Source organism: Lactuca serriola, chromosome 4, assembly GCF_051521515.1.
Source record: "Lactuca serriola cultivar US96UC23 chromosome 4, Lser_US96UC23_V15, whole genome shotgun sequence".
Taxonomy (NCBI): Eukaryota; Viridiplantae; Streptophyta; class Magnoliopsida; order Asterales; family Asteraceae; genus Lactuca; species Lactuca serriola.
The window spans coordinates 44,661,760-44,673,704 of record NC_136411.1 but is presented as its reverse complement, the minus strand read 5'-3'; the positions used below and the strand labels follow the sequence as shown (position 1 = coordinate 44,673,704).

Below are 11,945 nucleotides of genomic sequence, written 5' to 3'. Positions count from 1 at the left end.
AGCCAAACAAAAAATTCCAAAATAAATTTTCTATGCTAACACATTTAGCAAGTAGGCATCGAAAATTTCTGCCTTTCAAAGAAAAGAAAAATAGGCATTAAAAATACCTAACATGTAATTTATAACATATATACACATATCTAACATACACATACAATTACACTTCCATCTACAAATTGCATTTCATCACAAAATCAATAAACACATATCGAGTTGATTAGTTCTTATTGGTAGTGACGAGTGGTGACCGTAAGCATATATGGTGTGGTATATAACCACTAGATTTAGGACTGAAACAATACATACAATGCATCTTGCATGAATTCTAACTGTAGCAATGATTTTGTCCAATGTTTTTAATAGTTTATTATGTTTAAATTGTCGCTCCCCGAACATTATTATCTTAAATATTATGTTTTGAATGTCATGTATCTTTAAGAAAATGATGTTTAGCATTGCATAGAATAATTGAAGAGCATTTAAGTCCCACGAAACTTCATACCAACTAAAACCCTTTTTTTTCTTTACCATATATGATATCTTTTAGTTCATCTTTGAAAATTGTTTTTCATAAAATGCCTAATAATTATTTAAAATGTAAACTTTGTTCTATAATACTTGCTTTTTTCTTTTTGCTTTTTTCTTTACCATATACTCCTATGTTATTATAATAGATAAAAACAACTTTATTTAAAATGTTTAGGACACATCGGGATGTCCAAGCAAAGTTTGTTAGAAAAAATTGGGAGGATATGAAAGTAAAATGATAATTATCAATTAATCTAATGTTTGTTTTGTGATTTGTTACCTTTATAATGTCTAAATTATTTAAATGCACAATAAATTAAATCAAATATAATATTCATTATCGTTAGTTATTATAACTTTTAATAGTATTTAATGTAAATATAATGATACTCATTCTAATATATTATTCAATAATTATAAATTATAAATAATTAAGATATTTGTTAAATATAAAATATATTACTGAATTATTATAAATTATATATAATTCAGATATTTGTTAAATATAAAGTAGTTTTGATTGACAATAAAGATCAACTTTCATGCATTTGTTATGATGAATATGTAGTCGGAAAAGTTGATACAATACATATGAAAAACGAGTGGGATAAGGTCGGTGTGGATTGTCTTAGTATGAAATCAATAATAATAATCAAGGGATGATGACTTGTAAAAATGACAAACTTTTAAATTTGTACATAATGTTTTCACATATTTAACCATTAAATTTACATTAATTGTTGAAAAAATACCATTATTACCGACAATTATAACTTCAACACTGATTCCACGTCTTATTGATGAGCTAGACTTTAAGTCAATTTTTCAATCCATATGTATTGACCTTTTTTAGATATATGAAATATAATTTTCATACATAATCAAAGTTGCAATATTTCCATTTTTAGAAAGATTCCAATGCAAATCATCTAAAGGACACACTTTAAGTATTTAAATATTAATCAAAGAATTCCATAAACTACATACCAATTTCAAATGTCAATAATGAAAAACCAACACAAAAACATCTAATAAAACATAACAAAAAAGATCATTTTAATGAGTATAATATAATAAATATATAAGGAGCAAAGCAATGGTATCCCCATGAGAATTCAAGACTAATTAGACAATAGCCTTTTCACCGGCAAAGCTGCTCTACTGCCGCCACAATTTGTGGCGGCTGAACCACCGTCCACTCCTCTAAAGTCCCTGCATACGGTGTCGGCACATCCTGCGATGACAAACAAACAATCGGTGCATCCAAATAATCATGAAAATTTTCAGTAATCGCCGCCGTCAAACTAGCCCCAATTCCACCGGTTCTCATGCATTCCTCCACAATCAACACCCGATGAGTCTTTTTAATGGAATTCCCAATCGTATAAAGATCAAAAGGCTTCAACGACCTGATATCAATCACTTCAGGATCATAACCCTTGTTGACCAAAGTCTTCGCAGCCTGCATCACATGATACCTCATTCTTGAATAAGTCAAAATCGTCACATGTTCACCTGGTCTCACCATTTCAGCTTCTTCTAAACTCAAAACATATTCTTCATCTGGAATCCTTTCTTTCAGATTGTATAATAAAACATGTTCAAAAAGTATCACAGGGTTGTCGCTTCGAATAGCTGCTTTCATTAGTCCTTTTGCGTTGTAAGGAGTTGAGCATGCCACCATTTGGATTCCGGGGATGGATTGGAAATACGATTCCAGTCTTTGAGAGTGTTCCGCTCCAAGCTGCCGCCCGACTCCGCCAGGGCCTCTGATGACCACCGGAATTTTGAATTGACCACCGGAGGTGTAGTGGAGCATGCCACAGTTGTTGGAGATTTGGTTGAAAGCTAGGAGGAGGAATCCCATGTTCATACCTTCGATGATGGGGCGTAATCCGGTCATGGCTGCTCCGATTCCCATTCCGGTGAAGGAGTTCTCTGCTATGGGGGTGTCGAGGACTCTTAGGTCACCGTATTTATCTGCAAGTCCTTTTGTTACTTTGTATGAACCACCGTAATGGCCTACGTCTTCTCCCATGACGCATACACGAGCGTCTCTTTCCATTTCTTCTTCTAGACCTTCTCGGAGAGCTTCAAAGAGTAGTAATTCATGGCTGTAGAAGAAATATTGTTTGATTATGAGTTATGGAATTATATCACCTCGTATTCCAAAGAAATGTGATTAGGATGTATAGATCTGAAGTAACATGCTTACCCAGGTTTGGATGCAGTTGATGCTGCTGGATTATCAGACTTTGTCTACAATACATACACGATAGAACAGTTCATTAGATAGATCAGATTAAACAAACAGAGATACGTAAAAAATTGAGTAAAAAAGATGCTCACTGCAACAGCGTTTGTAACCAAATGGTCTGCTCTGCCATCTGTCCTGTTCGAACCACTGTTCATCTTCGCACCAGATCTCACAACAACAAAACTCGTTTTCCTCTCTGAAATTCAAGCAATTAGCTATACAGATCAGCAAAATTTTATTATAACCCACGAAAACCTCAAACAATTGAAATACTAAGAGAGGAAATAACCTAACTGGAATCAATCAAATGCAATTGCAAACCTAAAAAACATCAATTAATAAAATCAAAGCAATTGAAATCAATTCTACAAACCTGGAAGAGATCTGCGAGTAGAGAACTGGAATTTCTTGGTGTCGAATGAGGTGGATGACGAGAGCGCTGTCGCAGCTCCCACTCCTTGAAAAATCGAAGCCATTGTCTTCAAGATTGGAGGATGAAACTAGTGCTTGCAAGAAGATCAATTGGTAAGCAAACTCGGTAAGAACACCAACTTCACTCTATAGTGTGTGGGGGAGCGGCGGCGGAGGAATCGATGAAGCTCAATGTGGCGAAGCGTGTGTCGATTTGGTGGGTGTTTGTTGCAGAAGAATTGGGGCTTCGGAGTCGGACTTTGATTTTAACGCCGGTTCGCCTACAGCGGGTGTGCATGATAAGAAATGTTCCTCCTAATCTTAATAGGACACGTGTCATGAGAAGGACTTAAGTACACTTGTAGAATAATTTTTATCTACGTGGATGTATAGGAGTAGTTGGATGCATCATGCATCTATGCAAAAAAATAAATTAATTAAATAAAAAAAATCAAGGCCTTTGAGTCGATATGATATGTTGCTTCTTGTTTGGTCATCAATAGATTTATTGTTTGGTTAATAGATTGGTAGCAAAATCGATGATTTTACAGGGACCGGCTAAAAATACATTCATTCTACGATATAAAAATTTTAAATTAATTTTGAAATATTTTTATTGGTTTAAATTGTATTGTTTCCTAAAAAAGTTGATTATAAATAGCTAATTATAGGTTGACTTTTTAAAAAATTGTCAATAGGTTGTCCAATGAGTATCTTATTTGCAACACCCTTTTATACGACCGAAACGGATTGAATTAATTTTTTGCTTACGTCTTGATTTCGTATGTGTAAGTAATATAGTAAAGATAGTATAGATAATTGTAGCTATAATTTAATTGTTTGGTTGAAACTACTAAAAGTCTAAAACATGTGTGGATTAGAATTGGAGGTATTTTTATTGTTATTGGTATATCATAATCTTATACGATTTATATATGTTCTAATCATCCAATTTTGTACATAATTTTTTTTATAGAATAAACCAATTACTCTACATATATTTTACGGTATCAAAGTCGGTGTATAGCATTATCATGGCTTAATACATCATTTTTTATTTTATCGAGTGTCCATCTATAGGGGTGTTATTGTATCCACCATTAGTACAACGTGATCTCATCTATAGGAGGGTCTCGGTTCCTTAATGGGCTGGTGCGCATCAGGTTTTTATGGAGGAAGCGTACAAATCGAGATTCTCCATTCATTCTGAGGCGACAAAGAGGTATAGAAATCTTTGTCCTGATTATTGGTGGTCATGTATGAAGCGGGATGTATCTTGGTATATAGAGAGGTGCTTGACTTGCAGGAAAGTCAAGGTCGAGCCTCAACGGCCTCACAACAAGATGCATCCGTTAGACATTTCCGTTTGGAAATGGGAAGAGATCACCATAGATTTCATCACGAAGTTGCCTCGGACAGCGGGCAGAGTGGATTCGATTTGGGTCATCGTAGATTGATTGACCAAGAGCGCACATTGTATTCCAATTCAGGAGAGTATCTATACGGAGAAGTTGGCCGACATTTACATCAGGGAGGTTGTGGAACGGAATAGGGTGGCGGTTTTAGTGGTTTCATACAGGGATGTCCGGATTACTTCCAGATTTTGGAAGAGGTTCCATGAGGAATTGGGTACTCGTCTGCACTTCAGCATGACTTTCCACCCATAGACCGACCGATAGACTGAGTGGACTATCCAGGCCTTATAGGATATGTTGCGAGCATTTGTATTGGATTTCGGTGGGAGTTGGGATAGATATCTCCCTTTTGCAAAGTTTTCGTATAACAATAGTTATCACGCCAGCATCGATCGACCTCCTTTTGAGATGCTCTATGGGAGGAAATGCAGGACTTCGGTATGTTGGGGTGAGGTCGGTCAACAAGTCATGGGGAGTACTGAGGTGGTACTCAAGACTATCGAGTTGATTTAACAAGTTCGGGGTAGGCTTCAGACAACACATAGTCAGCAGAAAAGTTATGCCGACAAGCGTCGATCAGATTTAAAGTTCCAAGTTGGGGATATGGTTCTCTTGAAGGTGTTACCTTGGAAAGGCGTCATCTAATTCAGGAAGAGGGGAAAGTTGGGCCCCAGGTAGATCGGTCCTTTCGGGGTTTTGGCTCGGGTGGTCCGGATTGTTTTCCGCTTGAATATTCCCGAGGAGCTTAGTCATATCCATAACATGTTTTATGTCTCTCAACTGCGAAAATGCTTGGTTAATGATTCCGCAGTGGTTCCATTAGAGGATATTCAGGTGGATGATCGCCTGAATTTTATCGAGAGACCAGAGGCGATTCTTGATAGAAAGACAAAAACCTTGAGGAACAAGGTTGTTGAGTTTGTGAAAGTATAGTGGCAACGCCGCAATGGTTCAAAATGGATGTGGGAACCGGAGGACGAGATGAGGGAACATTACCTAGAGTTATTTGCGGCAACGGACTTCGAGGACGAATTCTAATTCAAGTTGGGGAGAATTATAACATTCGACTTTACGGGTATGTTCCTTTTAACCCCCTATGTGTAAAACTTCCTTTCATTATCAGTCCCTAGCTGAGTACGTTGGGCGTACTGGCTCAAAGAACGGACGCAGAGGCACCCACGTATGTTGGGCGTATGTGGGAGTACGCAGGTCGTACGCTAAGCAGGGGCAACCCCTACTTTTTAGGGTTTGTGCCCTATTTAAACAACATATATTGCCTTGGTTGCATCTTATGGTCAGCCTCCACTCCTCCAAACCCTAAGAACGAAACCCTAATCTTTATTAAGTGTTTGAGCCTTTGTGTGATCTTTTTTGTTGTTTTGTACCCATTGAAGGAAGTGAAGCTTGGTGGTGAGGCTTTGGTGGACTTGGAGCTTAAAGATCCAGGATCTTCATCAACTTTGCAAGTTATTTGAGGTATAAAGCTCCTAACTTGATGCTTTCTTATGCTAGATCTATTTTACAACTTTTTTTATGCATTTTTGGGTCCTTTAAGCCTTGTTTGGGAGTATGGGATACTCCAGCAACTTGGGATGATAGATCTAGGCTATTATGAGGTCCCTTATACATAAAAATGATAACTTGATGGGTTTAGTTCAACCATGCAAGGTTGATGTTCTTCTTAATGGAGTTAAGATGCTAGAATTGGACTTTGGGGTGTTTTTAACCAAGCAAAGGCTTAAAGTCTCTGTCTTTATGGGTTAGGACCTTAATATGATGTTATTTTTTGGGTTGGATGATAAGTTCCTAAGTGCTTAAGAAGTTTAACCAAGGACTTGAAATCAGGCCGGTACACGGGGCGTACTCCTAGGTACGCTGAGGGTATTGGGTACGAGCCCCGTCTCCGGAATCGATCGCGTACGTAGGGTGTACGATCCTGGTATGTCGAGCGTACTCTAGTCAGTGGGCCAAAGGAGTGTGGGCTTGGTTTATTTTGGGTGATGTTTTGATTGGGCTTGGACCCTTAACTTATATGGATCATTTCTGGACTTTGGGCTATTGTTGGATATTGGGACTTCTTGGATTAGGCCATAATGGGCTTTGGGTACCATTTAGAAATTAGGCTATATTTGGCTTTTGAGTTTTTGGGTTGGGCCTTGGTTGTTGGGCCAAGTGAGGAAATGGTAAAATGGTCTTTTACCCTAGGAGTTGGACTGATGAATGAGATTCATGGCTTTGATTTATGGCCCAACTTATTAATTGGGTTTTATTTGATTAGCTAACATGGGGATTCTCCGGATCAACACTCCGAGCTTTTATCTGAGATATTCAACAGCTTGAGGTGAGTTTCCTGATTGTACTAGGTGGTTCGAAGGCACCAATGTCGGCTCATAGTTTATTATGAGTGGGATGCTAGCTAGCTGTATGCATGACTCTTGCATGTATGATACTAGATATGTATAGCGGGCAGGGCCTGATGAGTATATTGTATGCTATTTATCTTTGTGATTCTTGCATGTATTTGTGTGTTTATATGTGTATTGGGCGGGGCCTCAGAATATGATGAGGCGGGAGCTATCTCATATTACTGACAGATATGTTCTGAGCGAGGCCTGATGTTGGGCGGGGCCTATTATGTGTTTCATATGTATGGTTGTTGTATTTTGGAGAACTCATTAAACTTCATGCTAATGATTTTCAATTTTGTTTCAGGTACTTTCGAATCGAAGGGGAAGAGCTCGGGATGATCGCATCGCACACACAATATCACTCCGTATTTTATTCAACTCTGATGTATTTGGATGATTTTGACATACTCTGATTTCGTTATGATTTTATGAAAATGTTTTGGATGTTAGTTTTATTATTAAAAAATTTAGTCTTTAATTTTTGGACGATACAAATTCTCCACCACTATTAGAGTTCTAGAATTTTGATTCCTTGCTCAATTAAGAACAATTACAATTAAACCCTTGGACCTTTAACTAATTCCAACTAATCCCAAATTAATTATAGATTAATTTTGATTAATAATTTATTAATTCTTTGTCACATCCTGATATCGAGGTGATTCCAAATTTAAACCCTAAGTGTGAAGATTATTTTCATTTTAGCCCTTGTGTATGGAAAGCGTTGCAAAATGGCCCATAGTGACATTTTTGTAAATTTAGGTCGAAGCTCACATATGTGTTCGACCCTACATAATCATAATTAACTCTCCAAGGGTCATTCCCTCACCAGCCTCCAGCCCTCATTTCGCCCATTGCAACCCTAATCTCTTGTATATGTTCCTTTGAGATTGAAAGTGTGTGTTTGTGGTGTCTTTGAAGCAAAAAGAAGAGTGAAGAACCAACTTGGAAGATCAAGAACAGATAGATCCAGAAACACCTCACCTCCAAGGTTCATATTGATTTATAAAGTTCTGAAATTGATGATCATACCTCTACATCTTGTTTATGTTAGAAGTTTATGATTATTAGCCCCATGTTCTTGGTACTATTGGGTATGAGCTACCTAGACCAAATGAGTTGTCCTTTTGGACATTTTAGGATAGTTTGAGTGATAAAAATGTGATCTTGGACCTTCTTTTCACTCCATGCGACTATTGAGGTGTCTTAATGGGTTAAAAGGTTGAAGTTTTAGCTTTTGGGCACTTACTAGCCATGCAACACCATAAAGTTGGGAACTTTATGGTGAATGACATTAGTTTAGGGCCGGATCTGAGAATTGGACGAAATAGCTTAAAGGAATAAGATCTTAATAGAAGGATTAATGGAGGGCTCCGTACGTTAGGAGCACAGATTGGTATGCTGAGAGTACTAGGTCAACTTCACGATTTTGGTCAAGGGTTGAGTACACCACGCGTACAGGTTGGGTAAGCCAACATACTCAACTTTGTTGACCAAGTTTAACTTTTGACTTTTTTACTTTGACCAAGTTGACCTAAGGGTATTTTTGGTATTCAGAGTGGTATTTTAGATTGGTCATTATTTGATGAATAGGTGACCAGTTGAGCTGACATTCGTAGTTGTGTCCTGTTTAGAGATCTTTTTCAGACCGAGAGGTGAGTTTTCCTCACTGTACTTGTGGGTGAAGGCACCAACGTCGGACCATTAGATTGATATCCTGATACACATTGATTGATGATATGTTGAGTATGTGGTAGATCTGCATGATTATATGATAATTGCTAACATGTGTTATACCGGTAGAACTGTAGGACTACTTGTGCTTACTGGCTATATGATTATATTTATGTTAAATACGTTGTTATCTGTTATATGTCGACATGTTATGTTGGGTTTGAGGCTTTACTTCTTTGTGCGTGAGCCAACAGACCGGGGGTATTCCAATCTGATGGCTGAGTGGACCCGTTGTATATTGGCATTCCAGTTCGATGACTGATTGGGTCGGGGGTATTCCAATCCGATGACTGATTGGACCCAACATGTAATGTTATATATGTTATGTTGTATGGTGTTACTTTGGGGTAAATCACTAAGCTTTGGCTTACAGTTTTAGTTTATTGTTTCGGGTACTTTAGATGATCGTGGGAAAGCGAATGCGTGATCGGACACATCTTCCTGTTTTTATGACATTGGGTTTTGGGAAATTTCTTATTATGATTATATTCTTGAAACTTTTGTAAACACTTTATGAATAAAATGGGTTGTTTTTGAAATTTTTAAAATTTTATGATTTTTAGGATGTTACAAGTTGGTATCAGAGCCTTGGGTTGAGAGAATTGGATGAACATCCGTGTGAATCCAGACTCAAACTAGGGAATTGTAAAAGTTTAAATATGGTTTTCAAAAGTAACCAATGAAGGATGTGATGTGTACAATCAGTCGGATCATGAATGTATACCCCAAGTTACCCCACTTTTATTTGATATGATGCTTATGATAGAACAACATGCTATTGATAGGCAAGGAATCTTCATGAATTGCATGATAGAATTGTCTGATATATGATGCTTAATAGCCTAGGGTTACTTCTGGTATGAAATTGCCATCCTTATTGTAGATGCTTAGTGTATGCATCATTTTGTACATAACTAAGATTTTATAGCCTTAGAATGTTTCCTTTAGCCTTATTTCCTATTCCTTTTTTGGTTGTGGGCTTAGGGTAGAATAAAGTATTTTTCTGTTTATAGGTTCTAGAGTTATGTATGATTAGCATACGCGAGTACTGCAGGGTCGATGGAAGTTTCATGGATGAGTATATGTGTGAGCAACCGGCCAGATAACGAATGTTTAGCCACTCTCAAGAGAGTGAGGATATGATGTATGTGTATCTTGGTTGTTTTTTTGTGTTGGGCGGTTGTGATGATCCTTAAGACAAATATAGGTAGGTGTGAAAGGTAGTATGGGCCTGTACTACTAAAATCACAAGACCTGTACGCATAGCTAGGAAGTCACAAACCCTAAGGGTTTAGTCTCATCTCGTGATTGTAGCTATGAGTATTGTGTCATTTCTAATATATTCTGGTTTATTTTTAGTATGGTTCTTACAAGAGGATCGGGTTCCAGATTTGGAGCGAGTGGTCAGGATAGGCCAAGATGTATGATGATCTTATTCGGGAGATCATCACCGCTGAGGTGGTTGCTGCTGTCCAGAGGTATGTACTGGAGATGTTTGGGTATATTAAGACCGCCATGATTGAGCTGTTTGATGATCGTTACGCTGCCCTTACTAAGGTTGTCGCTGTTGCAGCTATTGTAGTTGTTGTTGCTGTGGGGATTCGAGGGGACAAAGATATCCAGTGTCGGGACTTCGACAATACGAAGCCCCCAAAATTTGATGGGGTCAGGGACCCGATCGTAGCGATGATGTGGCTATATGATCTGGAGGGTTGTTTTTTCACGTGTTCTTTCCCTACTCACCATATGTTCAAGTATGCCCTGAACCTTCTTAGGTTAGGGGCAAATGATTGGTGGCGATTAGTGATTGGTGCTTACACTCCTGAGCAGAGATTTGTTGTTACTTGGGAGCAGTTCTCGGAGATGTTTTGTGTGAGATACGTTCCCTTGGTGGAGAGGAAGAGTTTGGCTCATGAGTAATTGGATTTGAAACAGACTATCGAGACGGTGATGCAGATTACCCAAATGTTTGCAGAGAGGGTTCTTTTCTGCCCTGAGTTTGATGCTTCAGAGCAGGCTCAGATGACCTAGTACTTGAGCATGCTTAAGACGGATATTCGGTAGTTTGTGACCACCCAGCTTTATGCTATCCTCGTGGAGCTCCAGGATGCCGCGAGGAGGTGGTAGATTGAGATGGAGATTCAAACGAAGGATTTAAGGCAGGCTCATGTTCAGTCCCAGCCTATGGCGAAGCGGTTTAAGCCCGCTGATTCGAGATCTGGGGGACAAAGGGGATATACTTGTGACAAGTGCGACAAGGTTCATAGGGGTGTTTTCCGATAATCATCTGGGTGCCACAAATGTGGCAAGGAGGGATACATTGCGAGGAATTGTCGTCAGTAGGCTCCATCGCCGAGCACCAAGAGTTGTTACCACTATGATCAGGTTGGACATATGAGGGCCAATTGTGCATTGCTCGCGGCCAGACCGGCGTAGGCTCCAACACCGGCTACCTTAAGGATCATAGATAGTCGCTAGGGTAGGGCGGAGCCCCCGAGGGCTCAGGGTCGTGCTTTCCAGCTCACAACAAAGGAGGCCAGGGCGGCGGCGGACGTCGTTAGTGGTATGTTTCTATTTATCATTTTGTTAGTTATTTTATAGTATGCTTATGTTTATGATTCTGCTAGGTAACTTCTTAGTGAATTCCTTGCATGCTCTTGTGCTATTCGACTCAGGTGCGAGTCGGTCCTCTTTATATCAGTCTTTTAGTATGGGTTTTGATATGACTCTTGGAGAGTTGGAGTGTCCGTTGTAGTTTTTTATCGCCAACGAACATGAGATTTCCGCATCGAGTGTTTTTATGGATTGTGTTTTGGAGATTTTTGGGGTGCCTTATCCGATTGATCTGATTCGTATTCCCATGGGAGATGTGTGCATGATTGTAGGGATGGACTGGCTGAGTAGATTTGGGGCTATGATCGAGTGTGAGGGTTATCGAGTAGTAGTTCGAATCCCAAGTGGGGGAGAATTGGTCATTTTTTGGAGAGGTTACCAGGATTGGGTCAGCCTTTTTTCCGCTGCCAGGACTCGATATTATATTCAACATGGTTGTATGGGCTATCTTGCGTATGTGGTGGATACCCGAGATAGGAAGCAGGTTTCGGTTTTAAATGTGTCTATTGTTAGAGACTTTGCATATGTGTTCCCGAAGGAGTTACCCGATGTGAATCCAGAGAGATAGGTTTAGTTCAG

At 38.8% G+C, this 11,945-nt stretch overlaps 1 protein-coding gene across 1 annotated transcript; it reads right to left on the bottom strand.

Annotated features, from left to right (window-relative positions):
* Nucleotides 1–1,458: 1,458 nt before the first annotated feature.
* Nucleotides 1,459–3,450, bottom strand: LOC145101454 (pyruvate dehydrogenase E1 component subunit beta-3, chloroplastic-like). The gene is made up of 4 exons (XM_079038657.1): nucleotides 3,159–3,450; nucleotides 2,878–2,981; nucleotides 2,744–2,787; nucleotides 1,459–2,642 (listed from the first exon to the last, which is right to left on the bottom strand). The coding sequence occupies exons 1-4, from the start codon at nucleotides 3,259–3,261 to the stop codon at nucleotides 1,670–1,672; spliced, it is 1,224 nt and encodes a 407-aa protein (XP_078894783.1). The 5' UTR covers nucleotides 3,262–3,450; the 3' UTR covers nucleotides 1,459–1,669.
* Between the last annotated feature and the right edge of the window lie 8,495 nt (nucleotides 3,451–11,945).